At 46.8% G+C, this 24,008-nt stretch overlaps 1 protein-coding gene across 3 annotated transcripts in view; it reads right to left on the reverse strand.

Annotated features, from left to right (window-relative positions):
* PDE9A (phosphodiesterase 9A) overlaps nt 1-24,008 on the reverse strand; it is a 49,530-nt gene that overhangs the window by 24,956 nt on the left and 566 nt on the right. The window contains exons 2-6 of one of the 3 annotated variants that reach the window (XM_056505474.1): nt 10,619-10,689; nt 8,455-8,532; nt 7,638-7,681; nt 1,242-1,296; nt 327-397 (exon numbers count right to left, since the gene is read on the reverse strand). In XM_056505474.1, the coding sequence (XP_056361449.1) occupies nt 327-397; nt 1,242-1,296; nt 7,638-7,681; nt 8,455-8,532; nt 10,619-10,689 (319 nt within the window). Of the gene's footprint in view, nt 1-326; nt 398-1,241; nt 1,297-2,816; nt 2,971-3,051; nt 3,107-7,637; nt 7,682-8,454; nt 8,533-10,618; nt 10,690-24,008 lie in introns of those variants that run through there. The other 2 variants (XM_056505494.1, XM_056505484.1) reach the window with 2 other exon arrangements.

Consider the following 24,008-nt stretch of genomic DNA (forward strand, 5'->3'; position numbering starts at 1 on the left):
GGAATTCCAGGTGGGGTCAGTTCCCAGTGCCAGGGGATGGGGGTGCAGAGACCCCTGGCCATGGGGCACAGGGAGGAGGAGATGGAGAGGTGGGTGGGGAGAGCCACAGGGGCATGGGGACAGCAGGACGTGTCCCCAGAGCTCGGGGGAGGGAGCACAGGAGCAGCTCTGGATGCTGGCAGCCCCACACCACAGGCTCCCACCATCCCCATCCTCTGGGGCTCAAACCCCACAGTACAAAGGATTAGAGAAAGTGGAAGCAGGACAGGTCAGAGGGCACAACAAGGCACCAGTTCCCACTGTGACAGGAATAAAGGGACACTCACATTCCACCTTTTTCTCCAGCATTGCCAAGTGATTGGCTACTTCCGTTTTTAGCTCGTTGATTTTAAAAACCCTGGAAAGAAAAGCCTCATGTATTAATGTTACACATTTAATGCTCTGCCTACCCTAGGTGCTAACAACTTCTAGAAATGTCCATATTTGTGTCTCCATGAGTGATCTGCCCAGCCACGTTTGTCATAAGGAAAAGCAAATTTTCCATGGAATGCTGACACTGGAGCAGAAAATACACCCGGGGTTGATTTTCAGAAAAATTAACAAGTGATTATTTTTTTCTTTTTATGGCCCTGAGAATGTGCTGTGGCTCTACAACACTTCATCTCCCCCTCTCTCAGCAGTGGCTTGCTACTGTACCCCCCCACCCCAGGGAAGCAAAGTTAAATTGATAATTGTTAAATTGATAATTCACAATTGTCCAAGAGCAGCGTCTTGGTGTCTGCACACTCTGAAACCTCCTCCCCTGTCAAGTTGTGCTGGAGATTTGCTGAGCTGTGGTGGGACTGATGTGTTTTATTGAAACCAGCTGGGATTAAATAAGCAGCTACACAGATGTTGAGAAATCCTCTCGAAGGAGAGACATTTTTGGGTGATAAAGGGGAAAATGAAACAAATCTGATGATTTGACTGCTCAGCTAAAAAGCATTTTTTCTGCTTCCTAAGAAAGAAGGAGCATTTACTACTTGATCTCCTTTTTAGATCTAAGATAATCACTGAAATTGCTTTTGGTTTAAGCTACTGTATTGCTGTCAGCAGGAAATAATGTGTCTCAGACCTAAATTTGGCAGGCAGAGTGGGATTTGAAAGATGTCTTAAATGCCCCTCTGCCTCCTGTGAAAATTTCACTTCAGGCTGATAAAAGAAATCACATTTTAAATTAATAATGATGTTCAGTTTCTTACCTCGAGAACTGCTCGGCAATCTGTCCCAACAAATTCTGGAACAATTCTTCTTTTTCTGAAAAAAAATAGAAAGGAGAGATGATAGAAAAAATAGAAAGGAAAGAAGACACCCTCAACCCTTCTCTAAAGTGGTGTTCCCAGGATTCCAGTTCTGATGGTGAGGCCAAAAAATTGTTTTGGTCCTTTGAAGAGTGACAAGGTTTGGGAATGACTCCTTGTCTCACCTGCCTTCCTCTTCCTGCAGATCACAGTCAGGGCTTCTCATTAGTTTTGTTTTTGGGAGGTTGAGAGGTGGCTTGTTTTAAAGCAGCACTTTCTGGAGAGGAAATCCCTTTCACAGATCCTGGGGGGGACACCAGAACCCCACCTGGCTTTTGAAAGCTCCTGCTCACAGTCAGTGTCTCTACACCACAGCTCATGGACACCACACAAAACCCAGCCTGCCTTTCAGTTTTATCCTGGAGACCAACTTTGCTGGTGCAAGAGCCAAAGGACTGTGCTGCCTTGCCCAAAGCCCAGGCAAGCATGAGATGATGAAGTGCTGTCCCTGCAGAACGAGGGCTGCCCTTCCTGGTTTGGGGGATGGACACAGCAGGGCACAAGTTTCCCAGCCCCTTTCCCTTGAGAACACAGCTTGGAAGGAGCTGCCACAGGGCTCCTGTCAGGGTCCCATTGTTCCCTGAGTTCCTGCAGCTCTGGGAGCCCTTGTGGCAGCAGCTCCCCAGCTCAGGAAAGTCAGCCTGGTGAAACCTCTTTAATCACAGGGTTGCAACCACCAGCACAGGGAAAAGCAAACAATCCCTCAAAAAAGGACACCAGGTTTCAAGGGACAGCACACCTTAGGAAGGAAGAAGTATGATAGCAATGTTTTCCCATCTTTTAGCGTGTCCATACAGAAAGAGAAGCACAAATCACCTTTGCTGAGCCCTGAGATGCTGTTTGGGGATTGTTCTCTCTTTCCCCCACCAGCTAATGCAAACTGGCCCAAAGTGCTGCAGTGATTCCTGCACTGGGGATGTGCTCAAGAAGGGAAACACTGAGTGCACTCATGAACACACTGCAGATTACAGAACACCTATTTATACCCACACAGGAACACCCTGATGGCATTTCTGCAGATACTTCTGTCCCTCCCCGAGGAAAAAACACCTCACAAGTGCAATCACCCAGGCAAAACACATCAGATAGAAACACAGCCCAGCATTTACCATTCATTTCTAAATAATAGCTCTTGTACCTGTTGAAAGGATTTGCAATTCCTGGGGAATTAGAGATGTCAGCAATACTTGTCAAGAGCATTCACATCGATGGTCAAAACAATTTGCCTGTTACCCCTGTGTCTTAAAACTGGAGCCATTCTGTGCTCTGAAAGTCCCAGATTTAATTCCCTTTTTTTTTTTTTTTTAAATTTTTTTTTCCTTTTTTTATCCCCCACCCTGCTCCCAGCAGAGCAGCTAGCAGAGAAAACAGAGATTGGTTCTTCTCACAGAGACCCATTTTCCAGTTTTCTCACAAAACCCAAGTGCTGAAACAAAGCAAACGCTGCGTCCTATTTAAGAAAGGAGGAAAACTTACCGAGGGCAGCACCTGGGATGGCACCAAATCCGACAGAGAAAATAATCAGAGAAGGCAGAGAAACCCGTGTCCTCTCCCTCCAGTGCTGCTCAGCCCTCTGACAGTGGCTGGAGCGTGCCAGAGACTGACAAGTTCCCTATAAACACTGTTCCAGTAAAAAAAAAAAAAAAAAAAAAAAAAAAAAAAAACCAACCCAACAATCTTACTTTCACTCCCTCCCCCTGTCAAAACTCACTTGGAGTACTTGGAAATTCTCATCCAGGGAACAGTCAGCTGCAATCTGATGTTTATGGATGTAATAAAAGACTTTCAAAATGAAGATGTATGTTTTTATAACCCTAGGGTGCAGTAAAGATATATGACTAAGAGTGGCAGCTCGCCTCATCTTAAAGAGACAAAGATCCATTTCTGTGCCCTGTTCCTTTCTGAGGAGAAGACCTCTGGTAACCCCTGGTTCTGAAGAAAATGAGACATTGCCCTGACGTTATTTAGCCTTGCTTGTCCCCTCCTCTGTAGAACAGGAGGGTTAGGTGTGCTGTTGCTCCCTTCATTACCCTCTGCCTTCTGTTTTTTTAAACCTCTGGGCAGGGAGGAAGCCCCAGGTGCACACACACACACCTTTTACCTGGATTGCTGCATTTGTTTTGCTGTGATTCCCTCTCTGGAAAGGAAATCCTACTGCAGGCAGCAGCTCTGGGCACTTTACTGTTGCAGCACCCCCAAAAAACCCCTTTATTCCCCCTCACCTCCCACCAGCACCGTGAATGCACAACGTTCACAAACGCAGGTGTTGAGCAGGTCAGGTTTTTGCACAACCTTCTGGCTGTTTTACAGCTGACAAATGACACTTAGAGCCATGCCCATCCCTGCAGAAGCTGTGCAATGGTTAATGCTGGGCAGGCACAGCCAGCCAGGCTCCCCAGGCTCCTTGCCCAGCTCTGCAGGCACAGGGACTCCTGCTCTTTGCCCTGTGGCCTCTGCCAAGCTCAGCAGGGAGCTTGGCCAGCACACCCTGGAGGAAGGAGCAGCTCTGCCCTGTCTCCAGCAGGTTCTGGGAAGGAAGCAGGTGCTGGGGAACATGGCAGCAGCACTTTTTCCTGTGCTTCCCACTGTGCTGGGGTGGGAGGCTGGCAGGGAGAGCACACCTCCCCTGCCAGGCTGGCACCAGGAGCAGCTCAGGTGACCCTGCACTGGCACAGGTTTATGACCCACCCTCTGCCCTGCTCAGCCCTGCCTCTCCCTCCAGCCTCTCACCCTCTGGGATCACGTCCAGGGAGCCACCTCCATCCATCCATCCTCCCAGTGTCCCCTCTGCCACCCTGCCAGCCTCTGTGGCAGCCAAGCCACCCCCCTGTCCCTTCTGCTGTGGCCAAGCAAGGCTGGGAGGGCATGGGCATCTCCCTTTCCTTGCCAGCACCAGGCTGGTGAATTCCTGCCCTGTTTCTCACAAATGCTTCTGCCTCAGGCTTCTGTCTGCATTTCAATTTCTGTGGTTTGTTTGGATCAGGGCAGTCAGAGTAATTAAAAAAAACCCCACAAGCAGCCAGGTGGACAAAAGCCTTGGGAAGGGGTGAATTTCAAGCACAAGCCCACGTCCATGAATCTGTCATATTGAGCCCCAGATTCATGAAATTCACAGCTCAGGTTAATTTGGGCTGTCACATGCAAATTCCCCATCAGGTGAGCTATCCCGAGCTGGCCACATCCCAGTGCATGCATCCACGTGGGATGCACTGAGAGCAGCACGTGGGAGGAGGATTTTTCTCTCCCAGTCTCTGCCTCCTCAGTCTTGCCTGAGCTGCAGGCATGAACAAAACTCCAAAAGGAGAAGAGAGACATGCCAGAATAAGAAGATTTATACACAGTGACAAGCTTCTGTCGTTTTAGCAATACCAAACTGCACAAGATCTGAAGTATTGAATTATCCAGGGGGAAAAAGCATCCCTGCAGATTTCTAGTGCAGCCACCTCTGGGCTTTGCAGCCCTGCCTTTGGAGCAGCAGGAAAGTCCCTGTGAGTGTTTTCCTGTCCTTTCAGGACCACACTGGGTCAGGCTCACTCGACCTTCACAACACTCTTTTCTCTGCATTATCAGAAATGCAACAGACTTCAATTTGATCCCCCAAGAGGGTGCTGCTAATAGGGTTTGTTCAATTAATTGTCACCTCCATCAAATCCATAAGTGCCTGAAGCCTACTAATTAGAGCAACAACACAGCCATCAATTTGTGAGTTTTGAGCCAGCTTCACAGGAGGACAGGGGCCAGAGCCCTTCTGCTGTTGGGAGGGAGAGGATGCCCACTCAGAGGGACTGGAAATTTAAATACCACAGAGAAAAGGCTTTGCCACAGGGGCTGTGATGCTCTGCTTGGATAGCCATGTGTCTTGTGGTCCAGGGCCATAGGAGGAGGGACAGGGTGTGATCCAGCAGGCTCAGAGCCAGCCAGCTCAGGCCTCCCCTAACCCTGACCCTGACCCTGATTCTCACCCCCACCCTAATCCTAACACTTGCAGACAGCTGAACGCCTGGCACATCAATTGCTGCTGCATCCAACACTCTCTATAGTAATATTTTTTTTATTTCCAACCCTCTCCCATGACTGTGGCCAGGAAATGAAGAACTGTTGCTTAGATGCTGGTGGATATCTCCTCTGCTGGGTATCTCCTCTGCTGGACAGAAGCCACTGCTCATATTTTTCCTCCCAAAGGATTATATTTCCCAGTCCCACCTTTCACAGCCTCTGTTCCCTGTGTCATTCTTCTGCAGCTGCTTGGGAGGCTGCTGAAATGAGGTGCATTACCTCCCACCACTGTGAAAATTGGGGTGACCCCCTTTTTGGCACATATTTGGATGAGTTGCTTTGGGGAGCAGGATCATGCAGGCAGACTTGTCTGAGAAGTGAAGAATAGAACAGAGCTGTGTTTTTTTTCTTTTAATGAAGAGGAACAATTTCCCACTCTGTTTATTCTTCCTGTCAGCAAAATGTCAGGAATGCTTAAGATTAATGACAAGCCACATGAAAGAGAAGAAGATACCAAGGAACATTAGTTCCATCACACTCAGCTCAACTTTCCTCCTCTTTCCATAGAAGACTCTGTCTTATATTTTGACAATCTATGGCCAGAATTTTTCTTGTCCTTTTCAGCTCAGATCTTTGAAAGTCCTTGTTTTATGAAATGCAGGGAGTGAAGAGAGATCTTGCTGACACAGTGAGCTGTGCTCTGCACAAAGCAGAGCCATGTGCTGGCAGCTGGGGATGAAAAATGAGGGCCTGGGGAGAGTGTGAAAAGTCATCCATGGTCCTATTAAAATATACTGTTAGCTTCATGTTAGGGGAATAAAAAACTGCATTCAAAAAGGAGAATATTTTCTAGCAAGCCCCTCAATCAGCTTCCAGGCTGGTGTAACTCAGTGGCATTCCCTGGTGGAGCCATGCTGGCCCCATTTCTCTGCCATGGGGCACTGGCAGACTGGTTACTCACACCAGCTGGGACACACCCCACCTTTCCTCATGAGATAATGCAAACAGTGTGCAGGAGAGGGATGCTGCTGCAGCAGGGTTTGTCACAACAAGGAAATAGTTTGGCAGACAGCTCCTACCCCTTTGCAGTCACGTGTCCCTTGGCTGTGACTCTGTCCTCCTGGCAATCATGACATGGAACCTGTTTATGGCTTGTTACAGATCTCACTGTGGCTAGGCTCTTCCCTGCTCCCTACCCTCCATGTTCTCTTTGCCCTCTCTTCACCTTTGCTCCCTGCATGCACAATCTCCCTGCTGTTGCCTCTCTGTTTTCCCCACATCCCCTTTTCTGCCAATGCAGATGTCTCAGAGAACAGCTCAGTTCCCTGTGCCTCCCCTTCTAGAAGAAGAAGTGCTGTCAGACACTCTGTTTTCATCCATAATTCAGCACCCTAAGCCAGAAGATGAGGTGGGACCACCAAAACATCACCTCTGCTGCCCCAGCAAACACCCACCCCTGCACACCACTTTGTCCAGCCCCAGGCTTGCTGTCTCACCCCTGTTCTGCTTTGCACTCTGTGTTTCCAGGACAATCATACCCTCCTGCCCTTTGTCTCTGCTATCTTCCCATTTGGCTGCCCCAAGGAGTGTCCCCAGCTGATCTCCTCTCCTGCTGCAGCTCCTGCCAGCCTCTCCCTGTGGCTCCAGGGTGAGAGAAACCACGAGAGGCTCTCAGGAATTGCCCCAAGCCAGTGTTCTGCTGCAGTGTCTGAGAGCTGCAGGCCTGATGGTGATACTGGCAGGAAAAGAGAAGTGGGAGGAGTGGCACTCCAGCCCTGCCCGTGGCTGGGAATGTGCTCCAGATGTGTTCTTTCACCCAGGCCCTCTTTAATCTTGTCAGGTGAATTTAAATATTTATCAAACTTAGAGCTACCATGCACACAACAGAAATTATGTTCTCTTCTCAGCCATTTGGAAAAAACAGGAGGCTCAAATGTTGTGCTCAGCTTTCCAGCAGGGCTTTGCTGAGGAATGGGCAGGTTTAACAAAACACTGCAGGACAGGCTTCCATTTGTCTTGTCTGAAAAATCCCACTGCTCCATCAAGACTTTCCCCAGGGCCAGACCAGAGCAAGGCACTGGACTCAGCCATTCACCTGATCCTCAAATTCATTGAAATTTGGGCACATTTTTAAAGTTTTCCTGCAGAACACTGTGATCAAACACTTCTTATTCTGCTGCAGTTACAACCATAACACTGACGTCTTTGGGTTTTTGCATCATAATTTCCACATGCAAATGTTTGCAAATCCAGCTTAGTTAACTCAGCTTTATTAGATCCAGTTCAAAAGGGTCATTTTACCTGAGGGCTGCTCAGTCACAACTGGTATCACTTTGTATGGAGACCTGGAAGAGTCACAGAGGGTTGATGTAAGCAACACTCAAAATGCAGTTTGCAGTTCACATCCATACTCCCTGAGAAACAGGAAAAAATATCTGAATATATTCTAAGCTCTCTTAAAACCTGTGAGTTTAAATAAGCAATGGGCACTTTTTCTGAACACACAACCCTGTGATTTACTAGAAACAGAATGCTAGAACACAGAATGGTTTGGGATGGAAAGGACTTTTAAAATCACCCAGTTCCAACTCCCTGCCATGGGCAGGGACATCTTCCACCACCCCAGGTTGCTCAGAGCCCTGTCCAGCCTGCTCTTTAACATCTCTAGGGATGGGATAGCCACAATCTCTGCTCTGTGTTTGTGCCCTGTCCTGTGCAGGAGCTCCCTCCCAGCTGCTGGGGCTCCAGCACACAGTATCAATCACAGCAATGGCAGTGATAAATCATAATGAAATATGGGCCAAAGCCAGCAATGAAGAGACCTAAACTCATCTCAGGCTGTTTGCTTCTCAAGTAATCTGCTGCTTGTGCCCTAGCAGAGCAATCAGGAGTGGGGCAACAACAGAGCTCAGAGCTTTGACAGCAAACAGGGAGGGATGGGAACACATGTTCTACATTAAACACCTAAAAGCAGTATTTTTTTTTTTTTCCCTAGACAATTAGTCCTGCTTTAACAGGTAAAAATCTTCCAAACCAGCACTGGGCCAGCATTTCTCAGTGCCAACCCCCTTGCCCTGGGGCTGAGCCAGCCTTGGAGGAGCAGGTGAGCAGGGCTTACCTCTCTGTGTTTGCAGGCATCGTGGGGTCAATGGACACCATGCAGTTGTCTGCTGTCAGAAGGGAGATGGTCGTGTTCCTGAAAAGCAAGTTCCAAGGAGGATTATTTGACCCAGAAATGCTGGCTGGAATTCTGTGCTGCTGCATGTGATGCAGAGCCACCTTCTCTCCTGCAAATGAATATTTTCTCCTCACTCCTGGCCTCTGTTACCTCAGAGCAGAAAGAGTCAAAGCCCAGGGCAGGGTAGGCTTGATGCTTCACCCCTGTAAAATGTGAAGTGTGATTTTTGATCCCAGAGCAGACCTTGCTCCCTGCTAATTCATTTATTCTCTTGAGTCACTGAATAATAATTTTTGTTAAAAAGCTGTATTTTGTGATACATTGACTCAGCAGGTACATATTGACTCATACCATAGAAATGACTTTTGGTGCTATGAATGTATTGAAATTATTTAGTTACTCATTTACCAAAACAAACAAAACAAATATCTTGCTGAATATGGGATCATTTTCCTTTTTAAATACTGTGTTAAAGGTGATCTCATAGGCTCAGATGTAAACCTTGGAGGTTTACTTTGGCTCCAGGATCCTGGTTGAAATGCAATTCTCCTTTGAAAATCTTCTGATGAAAATAAAATGCCAAATGTGCAGAGAACACCCTGATTGTGAATGATTAAAACTGCTGAACAAAGTTTCCTGGGTGATGGAGTGGAAATATTTGACATCATAGGAAAATGAGAGTTATTAACCTCTCTAAGGTCAAATGGGAGGAAATAGAACTAACAACAAAGGGCATTAATTCTGCCAAGCAACTTATGCAAATTAATTTTATCTTTCAATCCCCAGAGCTGGAGTCATGCAATAAAACCATGATTAAAAGATTGGATTATTTTTCTCCTGCACTTTTCCTGTATTGTAAAGCTGATAAAGAATTTGCCTTGTTGGATCCAACCTGTGCTGCTCGAGGTCCTTGTGCAGACAGCAGATTCCCTCTTCTAGGGAATGGATGGTGGATAATGGATGGATGGATGATGGATGGATGGATGGATGGATGGATGGATGATGGATGGATGGATGGATGATGGATGGATGATGGATGGGTGGATGGATGATGGATGGATGGATGGATGGATGGATGGATGGAAGGATGTTGGATGGATGGATGGATGGATGGATGGATGGATGGAAGGATGTTGGATGGATGGATGGATGGATGGATGGATGATGGATGGATGGATGGATGGATGGATGGATGATGGGTGGATGGATGGATGGATGGATGATGGATGGATGATGGATGGATGGATGGATGATGGATGGATGATGGATGGATGGATGGATGGATGGAAGGATGTTGGATGGATGGATGGATGGATGGATGGATGATGGGTGGATGGATGGATGATGGATGGATGGATGGATGGATGGATGGATGGATGGATGATGGGTGGATGGATGATGGATGGATGGAAGGATGTTGGATGGATGGATGGATGGATGGATGGATGATGGATGGATGGATGATGGGTGGATGGATGATGGATGGATGGAAGGATGTTGGATGGATGGATGGATGGATGGATGGATGGATGGATGGATGGATGTTGGGTGGATGATGGATGGATGATGGATGCATGATCTGTATGTGGCCAGGGAAATGGATTTGGAGATATTTAAGCTCAATAAAATGATTCAGATGGGGTGCTTTGTGTTTGACCATCCCACACCTGGAATTAGATTCTAAAACACCTAAAGAGAAAACTTATTACCTGGCAGCAACACTTCTTGCTGGCCCCATTTTTTCCCCTAAAAAAACAGTTTCTAAACATTTCACTCAAAAAATGTAGTGCTGAGATATAAGTGGTAGGTGTGCCCAACTTGTGTGTACTCAGGGCTGGGCTTCTTCACTTGCTTTTATTTTAGATTATTTCTCCTCTGTCCTACTCTATTCCACTCTGTTCCTCATGTGCAGCCAACACTGAGGTGGCTCAATTCCCCACCTCCACACTTTTCCAGCTCTTGATTGCCCCAGTTTCTTCTTCCAGCAGGCTGGAATGAGAAACAAGCCTGAATAGCAGCTAAATAAATAATTTGGATCCTGTCTTTAAATTATTCTCAAAGAAAGAAACAAAAGGGAAATGAATGTCACAAATGATAGACCCACCTTGGTAACCCTGTTGCAATGCAGAAAAGGTCCATAATATCTTTGGAATTGCAGTATTTACTGAAGATCACCTTCCAAAGCAAACAGCAGCAGAGGGGAAAAAAATGAAAAAAGAGAAAGGATGGTTAGCTCCCAGTGAGATATGAATCCTGTTCAGGCATGCACTGGGCTAATTTTAAGGCACAGTCTGTAATTTCAATTATCTGATTTGATTTGTGAACTGGAATATTTCTCTACTCCTGTGTAATACCTGGTCTTTTTTGATAAAGCAAGCAAGCTCTGGAGACCTAAGAGCTGTTCAGAAGTGGAGCATAACGTGTGTGAGCTGAGAGCAAGGGGTTTCTCAAAATTCAGTGTTGCTGCAGGATGATAACAACTGTAAATGTAAGAGTGTAAGAGCCTGGATTTAGGCAGAACACTGCCCAGATTTGGGCAGGTCCTGGGGTGGTATAAATGGGCACTGCTTTTTGGACTATACCAGCTTATATTAGGTTTAAGTGAGCAGAGCTTGTGCCAAAATTCCTACTGACTGTCAGATGTTCCTGCTGTTAGGTCAGAAGCCAGACCTGGAATTACAAAATGTGCAACTGTTTCCATCCCATCTCCCCATCTCTCCTTCATCCCCCCACCCTTCCACACACACCAGGCAGCCCCAGTGCAGAGAATCCCATATTTCTATTCCTGCTCTTCCTTTGCCTTCAGTGACACAATCCCATGCCACAACTTTCCCCAAGGCTCCTGTGTCCATCAGGACTTGCAGGTCATGGCCCTCCCAGCATCTTCTGCAGTTAGAAAACACTTTAATAATACCATTATAGTACTTCCCATCAGTCTTACTATGCCCCTGTGCAATATTTAAACTCTGTAATCTGAAGAATTTTAATGTTAAATTACTTGCCCTGTAAGAATTTTAATGTTAAATTACTTGCCCTGTATCTTATCGTGGGTGAGTGGCAGGCCAGAAATGGAACCCAGGAATCCTAATTTGATGTCTTGTTGGATTCAGAGGCAGCACACTGCCTCTGAAAGAAAACCACTCAAGAATTCAACAGCAGCATTCTGCCTGAGGAGTGTCCCATTTCAATAAATGTGCATTTATAGGATGTCTGTCCTTGTGACTGAGGTCCCCGAGGTTGCTTCCAATCCAAACCCACATCTCCTCTGTTGGGTGCATGTTGCTGTGCTCTAAATCAAAATCTTGTTCCTAGTGGACTTACTGGGGGAAACAGCCATTGAAAAGTATCTCTGCTGCCAGTGAAAAAAGAAAGTGTGGGTGGAATGAAAAGAAAGTGTAGACATGAGAATAAAGGACTGGGTTTGAATGCTTCTGCCAGTGCTGTGCCCCTTTTCTCAGAGCAGCTCAGAGTTCCTTTGAGTGGCTGTGGGGGAGGCTTTGAACCTGCCACAGAAATGAAGTGCTTTGCTGCAGCCAGACTCTCCTTCCTAAAGCCAGGAACAGCAACAAGCAGTGGGGATGGTTTGTCCAGGGGCTGCTGGTGTTGATGGGGTGGCTGCAGGGGCTGGCAGTGGGCAGCAGTGGTGTGGAGAGGGGCAGCTTCCCTGCCCAGCCCTGCATCCCCCAGGAAAGAGCCACACAGCCTCTGGGCTCAGAGCCACTGGTGGAGATTGACCTAATGGCAAAACCCAGGAGGAACAAGAAACTTGCATTTTGCAGATGAACAGGGACATCAAGGTAAAATTTCTCCTCTCCTTGAGTGTTGGAAATGTGATTTTCCTTCCTCCACAATCACTCCATATTCTCAGGCACATTTTCTGTTGCCACCCATCACAGGCAGGAGGGGTGTGCATGCCTACAGATCAGCCTGGAGGCTGGTGACCCAGGAAATAAGGAATGTGTCACCTGGGATGGCAGCTGGGAGGAGGAAGGGGGGCTGAGTCTTCCCTGCCCAGATTGCCCTGTGTGTTCAGTGAGGAAAAAATAACAAGCCATCATCTAATTAATGACTCCTCTGAAAGGTGTAAGTGCCAGGAGGTAATGAAGCCTGCAGCCTCACTTTGTCAGCCTTGGCTTTCAAGTGCTCGAATTGCTGAACTGTCACAGCACTGTGTGACAGGCTGAAGGGGAAATCCCTCACTGGAGGTGCCACCACACCTGTGCCACTGGAAATGGGGAATCCCATGGCAGATCCCAGGCTGTGCAAGGCTGTAACTCTCGCTCAGAGGTCAGGGCATGCCAGCCTGGAGCACCAGGACAGGCTGGACAGCACAGCAGGGTCTGGTCCTGCTGGTGCATGGACACTGCAAGGCTCCAGCCTGCAGCTTTCCGTGCTGGTGAGGAGCCTTGTTACTCCTGAGCAGAGCATCAGGGGCTCTGTGGCAGAGAGGATGATGGTGGTCACTTCAAGAAATGACCTACACTTACACTCACACCCACTTTCCCTGGGTTCTGCCCCAAATAAAATTACTCCAGGCAATATCTTCACTTGGCTACTGAGGCAGGTAGTAAGTGCTTCTGGGGAAATGGGTGTGTTCTGAAAGTCTCTGTTGCCCAGTTATTAAATCTTTGCTTTATTAAAGCAATCAAAGCAATAAAACATAGTCAATGGAGTTCAGATAGAGCTGAAATCCTGCTCTTAGCAGAGCCCAGCCTCCTGACAGACTGACAGCTGCTAAAATTGACTGGCAGAATATTGGACAGTACAACTGGTGCATGCAGTAACTGGGCAGATGATGTTAATTGTGGCTGAACAGAGGCCAAAGGCTTGTGATGTGCCAGGAGTGCTATTTCAGGTATTGAGGCTTCTTATTCTGGGAATCAATTATTATTGACCAGAACAGACAAGAGAGGAAAAGATAAAAAATAAAAATTATTAGCAAACATGAAAGGTAAGAAAGTTGGCCTGAGTCATAGAAAGCAGTAGGAGCTTTCAATGCACTGAGGATGAATTTTGATGTTTCCTTTTACTCCATGCAGTAGTGAAAGAGTGGGAAGTGAAACAAAGGCTGTGATACTAGATCATGAGCTCTCTCCATACATGCTTTTCAGTTTTCCATACTTGGCATTTTTACTTAGGCTTGCTAAAACTGGATTTGTGAATCACCCACTGCAGTTTCATACTCATCTCAGGATGCTTGTCCTCAGCTGGTTGTTTTTTTTTTTGTTAATCAAAAAGCACATGCTATTAAAGTTCCCTTCTTTTGCAGCCTGCTGAGCTTTTCTGAGCATCCCCCTTCTGCTCTAAAACACAGCAGCCTGTTCCTGTTATTGTCCATAGGTTCATGTTCCCAGCAAAGTCGATGCCAGCTGTGCTGATGGAATACCACTGGAGCGTGTTTCAGAGGATGAGGACAGCACTGAGGGCTATTGATGGCTCCAGAACAGTATAGGAATCCTATTTGCCTGGAGTCCATGATCACTGGGGGGACAGCAGCAGCAGGAAGGCAACGTGAGGACACTGGGCTGATGTGGGCACGTGGGTTCTCCTGTGACCTGCAGCTTTGGGGACAGGCAGCCCTCACCCAGCCCTGTGCAGATGTCCCAAAACCTCTGCTGCTCAGTCTAGTCCCCATAATCATACATTTCTGGGGGGTCTGATCCACAAATTTCCTCCCCTTCAGACCTGTCCCACCTGTCTCTGGCCCACAGTCATCTTGCTCAGGTCCCTGTGGGTGACAAGCCACTGCTGAGATTTCTCACAGGACCTCATTCCCTGCTCTAGGGCCTGGTGCTGGAAGATATCCTTGCTTAGGAGAAGATTGAGATCTTGCATATGTGTTGGGTTAATGTGGCCAGAAATGTGAATTCTGTCACCATCTGTTGAAGCTGGGTGGAGCACTGACCCTGATCTCCTGGCACATATTATCTGCTCATGGGCCATCTTTAAACCAGCTGGGGCAATCATCTTTATCTTCCCACAGCCCATCCTCCCTCCAGGAGATATCTCCTGTTAATGGCCATTGAGTCCCAGGGCATGACTGATAAAATTCCATCATCCCACTGGGAGATGCTCCAGCCAGGGGAGGAGCCAAGCCTTTCCTACCCAGATAAAAACTCAGATTTTGGACACCAAGGAACCTTCTTTCCACTGGATTCCAGAGGAAAACCAGACCTTTCCACATCATCCCTGGACCTTCAGAGGAAACTGCACCTTCTCCAGGAGCACTGCTCCAGCTGAACCACATCTGCCACTGCAGGAGGATGCAGCCACCATTGAATGGGACTGTGCCAACACCCTGACTGACTGACGGGTGTCAGCTTGGATTCTGACTCTGGCAGGGCTGGGATTGTTCTGTGTAATACTGCATTTCTATTTTAATTTTCCTAGTAAAGAACTGTTATTACTAATTCCCATATCTTTGCCTGAGAGCCCCTTAATTTCAAAATTATAATAATAATTTGGAGGAAGGGGGTTTACATTCTCCATTTCAAAGAAAAGCTTCTGCCTTTATTGGCAGACACCTGTCCTTCAAACCAGGACACATAACAGAGGCCAAAGTCAGGAGAGCACAGCTTCTATAGGGTTTCCTGTAATGAAATTCCAGGTTTCCTCATAACACACATTTTAAACGTGCATAGTCATGCAAGTCAGCCCAAAAAAACCCAGGGATGAACCTCCAGGGATGAGGAAGAAGAGGATAGAGGGACTCTGATGTTGCCTGGTGGCACAAAAATCTCCTGCAAGACCAGTCAACACAAGACACTCAGTTTCTGAAAGCAAAGGCAGAGCCCAAATCATGTGTGAGCAGAGTCACAGCAGTGACAAACCACGTGGGAAAGGGAAACAGAGGCCTCAGCTTCAGCTTGCAGACTGATGACTAACTGCCAAGGAGAAAATCAGCCCCATGTAAACCCTGTTAACTGCATTTCCCTTGGATTTGTGCCAGGAGGAAAAGGCTGTATTCCTGAAAAGTCGTGCAGTGTCTGCAAACAGGTTTTTTTTCCCCTGAGAGTTAACATGATTTCATATTTCTGTCCTTGCTGTTGTTACCAAAACCTCTGAGATGGTGGATGGCCCATCCCTTGGGAACATTCAAGGTTGGATGGGTGTCTGAAGAACCTGACCAAAATGTCCCTGCTCATTGCAGGGGGTTGAATAGAACCTTAAGGGTCCCTTCCAACCCAATTCTGTGGTTCTACCATGTGCAGGGAAAAAAAAGGACGGGAAAAACAGCCTTCTCTGAAGGTTTAACTTGTTTGTGTCAAGGAGTTTCCATCAAGATCAAGGAGCAGCCATTCAGTTTAAATGGGCAATGTTCTGTCAGCCTTGGAAAGCAACGAGATGCAAATGGGGGAAAAGCAGAATGAATAATAACTGAGGCTTTTTGGAGTGGAAATAACGTTTTGATGAGGCATGCAGGGACTGCAAAGTAGGACAGTGTGGTTCCATGGGGATGCCTGGCTCCTGGCCTGGCCCTCACTTCTGTGGGATTGGTTTCTTTCCTGGAAACAGTTCTGCTTTTTTTTTTTTTAACCATTTTCTTCTGAAATGAGGAGCCATTGTTTCTTAATCCACATTATCCACCTCTTGTCTAGGACAAGGATTAAAAACCCCTCTTGGGAAGAGCAGGGATTAAGAGCCCAGGTGCTCTGGGCCGGCTTTCCCACTTGGAGAGGAGTTCAGATAAAGATGTGATGGAGATTTTACTAAAGGACCATTGGGCACAGGCTCTGCAGCCTACCAGTTTGCAACTAATCACATTGTATTTTGCTTTCAGACAGGATAGGTAAAAACACATCTTACAAATCCAATTTCTGTTCTATATTTGATCCTCAGAACAGCTAATCCTCTCTGTAAAGAGCAAACTCTGTCCAGAACATTATCCTGTTCTGATCTGCTGTCTGTAATTAGGTATTCTTCCAAGAATTTAATTTCTGTTTAATTATATTTATTATATCCTAGTAAAATTCTTAAATAAGCAATGTAAAAATATTTTTGAAGCTAGTGAACCCTCACTTTCCAGTTCTGCTTCTTTTCTTCTGGTTTCAACCTGCTATCTTCAATACTTTAGCACTTGGTCATGTCTTTCATTCAGCTCATTGAGCAATGTTCAGAGCCAGGGCTGAAATTGCAGACTTTAAACAACCTAAATTACAGTCTTTCACTAATGAGAATGGGGGATGCTATGTCAGAAAAGATTCTAGTAAAACTCAGTTATGTATCTGGCATGGACTGTGGAAATTGCTGCTGCTTATCTAAGAGCAGTTTTCATGGAGGATTTCTGAACCATTGAGGCAGAAGGTTCATGTGAATTTTTTTATTGTGATTTTCCCTGTCTTTCCAGAGGTGTTTGTCATCCATAACAAAATGAAGAACAATCCAGAAATTTTAGGCATCCCTCTGTGGGAATCACTGGAAGGAATTAATATTTCTTGACATGTAAGCAAATAGGTCTTCCTCAAAAAATATCCATGAATGTCCTCTCTGTCATAATCCTCAATATCCAAAAAAAGCTTTACATAAAAATCCCATATCTAAAACACTCCAGCTTTTTCATTCTTTAAACTCAGATACCAACATAGCACCAGCCCAACTATACCCAACTCTCAGTCTCCTTTTTATTTCTCTCACTAATTAACAGCTGATATTCAGAAAACCACTCATTTATCTGAGCTTTGAATGTTAGGCAGCATTAAAAATAGTCTGCCAGATTCACCATCTGTTTGATACAGTGGGAGCTTCTCTAAGAGAAGAGCAGAAAACCAGTGCATGTGTGCATGTCCATGTGTGGGGGAGAAAACACGAGAGCAAAAATGAAAACTCCCCCGAGCTCCTCGAGCACTGACTCTGACAGAGGATGAGAAGAGTGGCAGATATTTCATCCCAAAAGGCACAGCTCTGTAATCCTGCTGATTCACACAGTTTTGGGCAGGGATGTGGCTTGAGAATGTTCATTTCAACACGAAATGTACGTGTGGGGTTTGTCTGATGTAATTTTCACCATCCACAGGCTCAGCATCTCTCGAGTGTCTCTCTGCCAGGTGCCCTCTGTTGCCAGCAGAAAAGGAGGACGGTCTCCAAATTAGCCCACATGTCTCCAAAACCCCCTTTAGGGTGGGATGAATCATCTGGAGATGCCACCTGCCTCCCCAGGGACTGCAGGGGAGCCTGCACAGCTCTCCTGGAGCAGCCATCACTCACTCTGGGATGCCTGTGCTTAATCCTGCTCCTTTCCTGAGCAGATACATTGCCCTAAATTAAGAAAGAGGAGCTGCCAGACAGAGCTGACACACCAGGATCCCGAGGCATGTGGTGTGTGATAAGTCACAATTCCCACCCCTGTAACATCCCTGAAAAGAGAGCTGTGGGAAAAGAGATTTTCCTGTTTTTAGGAAAGAAAAATGTCTGCGATGCTCACATAGATGTGTGAGCCCAGGACAGTCTTGCAGATTGTCCACGAGAGGGGCAGCATGACAGAGATTGGCTCTTCCACTGTGAGCAAAGAAGGATCTCAGTAATTTTAAGAGTCATTAGACCTCATAGGAAAAGGGAGACTTGTGCAACCTACTGACTACACTAAGGGACATATTGCAAATATTTCATCTGTCAGTAGTAATTATTAATGGCAGAACAGAACCAGGAACCAGCAATGCTGATTGTGAGAGGCCAGGCTGAAAGTTTCCTATCTTCAACAGCAGAAATAAAAACATTTCATAAAAGTATCTCAGCCTTTAACAAATATCTATATTCTGGCTTTTCTTAACACAAGAAGGACACACATTTGCTGCTAATGGAGAACCAAGTGCAATTAACCCTGCAGCACACGAATGCATGAGGCTTGAAATGTTTTGTAAACTGGATAATAGGGATGCTTTAGCACCAAATGTTCTCAGGAGCTGTGAGTGAAGCTGCTTGTTTCCAAGCTGCTCACACAAAGTCTGACATTGGAACTGGCTTGGTAATAGAGGACTGTTAGAAGGAAAATGTTAATTAATGAAGTCAGGAAAAGCAGGTTTAGGGAGAGACCAGCAAAAGGCTGACTTGAATCTGTATAAGCAAGCTCATGAGGAAGGTTCTGATGCTGACCTAGAGCAGAGGTCTGCAGAGTTAAAGGAATAAAGCAGGGATTTATTAAAAGGCCTTACAAGGATATACCTTGGGCAGTGCAAGAGCCTGGACAAAGCTACACCCAAGAATGTGTCACAAGTTTTACACTTTTATCAGTTTTGATTCATTCCCACATTGGGGTTCACTGTCCAATTCCAGCTCCAGGTTCTGCAGTCCCACCCTCCCAAATTCTCTCCTCAATTTGCTGCTGTTTGCACTTTTTTGGCTGAAGCTGCAGGGGTGTCCTTGCTTTTCAGGCTGGAAAAGGATTGTTTTGTGTGAGAACTTGCTAAAAGTTTATATGAAGTTCAGAGTTACACACTAATGCAGTGCAGAATCTGGAAAATATAAAAGCTAAAACTTAAGGCATCAGTTCCAGAAACAGAATGATTTTGTTTGTGAGGAGCCAGAAGAGTTGTATATGAAGAGAATAAGCTATATTTGGCTGGTCTGAACCTGTAGGTAAAGCCAGAGTTACCTATGAGAAAAGTGTTAGACTGAGAGTGTTACACTCACACTTTGTCTGGACTGGTGTGAACATAAACTGTAATAAATATAATACACTGAGTGTGACTGCACAAAGATAAACAGCAGTAAACAAGCCTTGCTAGGTGATGGGTGTGGAAGAATTCTGGAGCTGTGCTGGAATTACAGAGCTGTGCTGGGATTATGGTTTGCTCCCCTAAATGCTCTGAGGAGCCCCCACTGGGGAGGAGTGAAGGGAGAGTAAGGGACAGAGAGACAGATGTGTGACATTATCCTTCATGTTTTTAAAAGCATGGGTTTAAGCCATTTTTACTCCTTAAAATGTTGATGTGCTGCTATGTGACAGAATTCAAAAATCTGCTGCTCATTTGGTGCTGCTTCACAACAAGAACAAGCAGCCAACCCCAGTTCACCAGGACCAGCTAAAATGAGAAAACCAAGGTTAGCCACAAGGCCAGACTCAGGCTGTGCCACCTTTTACCCTGCCACACCCACAGAGCTCTGCCAGCATTAAGGAAATTATCTTGATCCCCAAAAACACTCACCATGCTAAAGCAGGATGTGGCACAGAGTGTCCTGACTGCCTTGAACACCCATCCTGTGCCCCCCTTTGGTGTCCCCTAAACCCTCAATCCAAGCAGACACAGCCTGGGGTCCATGGGCTTGCCTTGCTGTGTTGGAAGAGCCACAGGGATGCAAAAATTCTTCATCGCCTTGAAGGGATCATCACGCCATCATTTCTCCTGCTGTGTTTTGTTTTTCATCTGAATCCAGATTTGCAGGTTAAAAATAGCCTGGTGAGCCTTGGAAAAATCTTGGCTTTGCTAGAATCTGGGCATCTATGCCACAGCTGCTGCTGCTGTGATTGAAATGGGAACCTCACGTGACAGAAGCGATTTCTGTGCGCTGATGTTTCGATGCAACAACCACAGCACCAAAGCTCAGCCTGAGCCTTGTCCTGTTCTCAGGGGACCTCTGGCCAAGAGGAACAATGGCTGGGGATGGCTCAGTGTCCTGCAACACAGCTCAGGTCAGTAGGCACCCAGAAAGCTTGAACTCAATGCATTCCTTTGAGGGGACAAAAAAAAAAAAAAAAAAAAAAAAAAAGGCAAATTTTCTGCTTAGCATCCAGAATGACTCAATAAACCAGGAAAATTACTCCAAAATTCTTTACTTGCTTTCTGGGGAAAATACCACTGAGTAATTTCATAGAATCCTTGACAAAGGCAACAGTCCTCTTCTTTTTTTCCAGTTACTTCAGGCTCTGTAGCCCACTGAATTTCCATACTTGTTACAAATATGATGTTGATTAAGACACTGGAGACAGAAATCCTCTTGAAACCAGCTTTTTTTCTCAGAGAAACTCCTTGAAACTCTGCAAGCAAAGCCACTACCCTGTGACATTTGAAAAGGAGAGCCATGAAGCCATCCTGCTGAGAATAAGGCCACCGGTTGGTTCCACTCTGCTACCATCTAAATCTCAAAGGTCAAAAGAAAATGTTCCCAGTAGTTTCTCCATGGGAAAAAAAAAAACATTGGGCATGAGCTGGGGAATATTTTTTTTTTTTTTTTTCCTGGTGGATTTTTAATTCAAAGCAGACTCAACAGGAATTTTTCTTCAGAACGCAGCCAAAGGGTTAATAACAGGGTGAAGGAAAATAGGACTCCAGATCTGGCTTAAATTTGGCACCTCTTCACTGATGTTGGGGGTTTGGGTGCTTGACCCCATCCAGAGGCACTCCAGGAACCAGGAGACATCCCAGTGTGTGGTGGTTTGTGGAGATACCTCATCCCACATGGAACACAGCCTCAGCCTCCCCCTGCCCTGCTGCCTTCTGCTGTGGCAGGGCTGGCACACACAGGTGGCTCCCTGTGTGCCCAGGGGCTCCTGAGGAGTGCAGAGGGAGGTGTGTGTGTCCAGGCAGGTGGGTAATGGGCTGCTGGCTCAGAAGGTCCTTCAGAAATAGTTAAAGTGAGCAGTGGGTGCTGAATAGGAGAACATTCCACTGGAATTTCACTTTTCACCAAGCTCCAAGAACAACTGACCTCAGCTGTTCCTTACACAGTTTCCCCTCAAGGTCCTTCACCACCCTCATGGCCCTCCTTGGGACAGTCTCTAATAGTTTAATGACTTTTTTCCATTGTGGTGCTCAAAGCTGCCCCCAGCACTCGAGGTGAGGCTGCCCCAGCCCAGAGCAGAGCAGGACAATCCCTCCCTTGCCCAGCTGGTGATGCTGGGTTGATGTCCCTCAGGACAGGGATGTCCCCAGGACAGGGATGTCCCTCCTGGCTGCCAAAGCACTGCTGATTCATACTCAAATTTCTATCAACCAGGACTTCCAGGTCCCTTTCCTGGGTGCTGGTCTTCAGAATCTCATTCTCAGTCTGTGCACACAGCCAGGGTTTCCCCATCCCAGGTGCTGAATCCTTCATTTTCCCTTGTTGAATTTCACACAGTTGATGATTGCCCAGCCCTCAAATTTGTCAAGGTCTCTTTGCAGGGCCTCTCAACAGCTCCTCCTAATTTAGAGTGATCAGCAAACCTATTTAGTATTCATTATAGTTTTGTGTCCAGATTGTTCAATGCAACAATCACAGCACCAAAGCTCAGTCTGAGCCTTGTCCTGTTCACAGGGGACCTCTGGCCAAGAGGAACAATGGCTGGGGATGGCTCAGTGTCCTGCAACACAGCTCAGGTCAGTAGGCACCCAGAAAGCTTGAACTCAATGCATTTCTTTGAGGGGGAAAAAAAAGGGCAAATTTTCTGCTTAGCATCTAGAATGACTCAATAAACCAGGAAAATTACTACAAAATTCTTTACTTGCTTTCTGAGGAAAATACCTCAGTCGAAAAGCACAGGAGCCCTCCAGAACACCACCAGTGATGGGACACCAGCCTGATGTCACCCTGTTCACCAACCCCTTGTGCCTGACTGTGAGCTCCTTGCTCACCCATCACTCCACACAGTTACCCAGCTGTGGGCTGGACATCTTGTCCAGAAGGATATGGTGAGACAGAAATGAACTTCAGCCCTGGCTCTGGGATGTGCTGGCACAGCTTTCAAGCGGGCTGATGATGCTGATGTTGTTTGAATAACTCCTGGGAAGGGTTTCAAAGCCAGCCAGCTCTTCTTCCGTCACCACCAGGTCCCTCTGCCCTCCCTGCTGTGCCCCTCTGGACCTGCCAACACACAAACCTACTTAGTTTAGTTCCCTCTCCTGCTGCAGAGCACTTTGCAGTGCTGTCTGCAGGGTCCCTGGGGAGGCTCCTGGGCCGGGTTTGTCCCTTCCCTCACCCCAGCACCGAGGTGAAACAACAACTTCTCCCAAAGTCAACAGCACACCCTGCGGCTGCACCGGAGGAAATTCAGGATGAGGCCATGGAAACACAGAAATTGCCTCTGAACAGCCACAAGCACAAGCAGTGCTGGGGTAGAATGTCCAGTTCTCACTGGAGCTGAGCCCTTTCAAACTCAACAAGTGCTGTTATAATGAAACTCGTTCCTCGTTATTTGTTGACAAGAAGCTTAGCATTGATTTAATGAGTTCCCTTTAGAAGTCTCCACTGCTGCATTCCTTGGAAGATTAAGGGCTGCTGCTTTTTTTCCCCCCCTCCCTTCTGCTTCTTTCTAATGATGTTACTGAGAAGGCAGGAGAATCTGAGATGTGCCCTGCTTACCGCTGGGTGAACCCCATTTACACGGCATTTTTACTTCAGAAATCCTTCCAAACATTACACAGGCGGGATTTTACATCTGACTAAAGAAACAGATAACATTCATCCAGCTTAAACCCCCTTAATGCTGCCTGAGTTTGCATTTGCTTTCTCATGTGACTGTGCCTCTAGTGTTAAAAGTACTCTCCAGAGGCTGGTTGGAGAAATGCTGTATTTTTTTTTTTTTTAAATCCAGCATGGATGAGAATCACTGTGCATTACCGACATCTATGGAAACACTCATCACCCTTCCAAAATGCCAAAATATATTTTTGTAGTGAGCTGTACAAAAGGTACCAGGAGGCTCCATTCAATCCATGCTTTGAGAGGCCACCAGGCAACCGATTTATTAAACCCTGGGAAAAGAGAATCAGTGCCTTCAGCTCAGCAGAGCCGGCAGGCACAGTCTCACGGCAGCACAGGGACCATCATCACACTAAACCACGTCTGAGATGGATCAAGAGCAGCAGCTTTCCCTGCGGATTCCGGCACAGATCTGGATTCTCCAAGGGCTCGCTCCTGAGGACGCGACTTTGAGCGTGTGTTTTTTTCTCCAGGGCAGTGATGGAGGGGATGGGAGGCGTGTGCTGGGATGGGAATGCGAGTACGAGCTCTCCATTCACCTCGCACAGCACAGGGCAGCGAAGGGACAGGGCATCGCCGCTTTCTCTTTACAAAGAAACCAAAGGCGAGGCTGCGTGAACCCAAAACTTAGAGCCAGGAAGACGAGACAGATTTCAATTCTGCGATTCAGAGTTTACTTGGAGCCTGGCAGCAACCCTCTGTTATAGAAAACGCACTTGGTTTGCGGCCAAAGAACTGCTGACAAAGAGAAGGGGGGAAAAAAAAGACTTGCAGAAAGGCGCCGGCATTGTTTGTGTGTAAAAGCAGCAGGCAGTGTGCGAGCTCTCCCTTTCAGCCAGGACACATTTCTCCCTGCGCTGCCAGCCGTGCTTAACCAAGCGAATGGCAGCCAAAGTTTTAATTATCGGCATTTACTTTGGCAGGGTCGCAGCAGCATCGCACAAAGAGCCGGGCACCTGCCTGACCTTCGGCTCGGCCGGGGGTGATACCCATACCAGGACACAACCTGGGGTGTCCGAGGGGCTCGGCTGTGCTCCCTGCTCCCGCTGCCTGCGGGGGGAAATTCGCCCCAGGCTAAACTTTGTAAACACGGCACGGCC

This window comes from Oenanthe melanoleuca, chromosome 1 (genome assembly GCF_029582105.1).
Source record: "Oenanthe melanoleuca isolate GR-GAL-2019-014 chromosome 1, OMel1.0, whole genome shotgun sequence".
Classification (NCBI taxonomy): Eukaryota; Metazoa; Chordata; class Aves; order Passeriformes; family Muscicapidae; genus Oenanthe; species Oenanthe melanoleuca.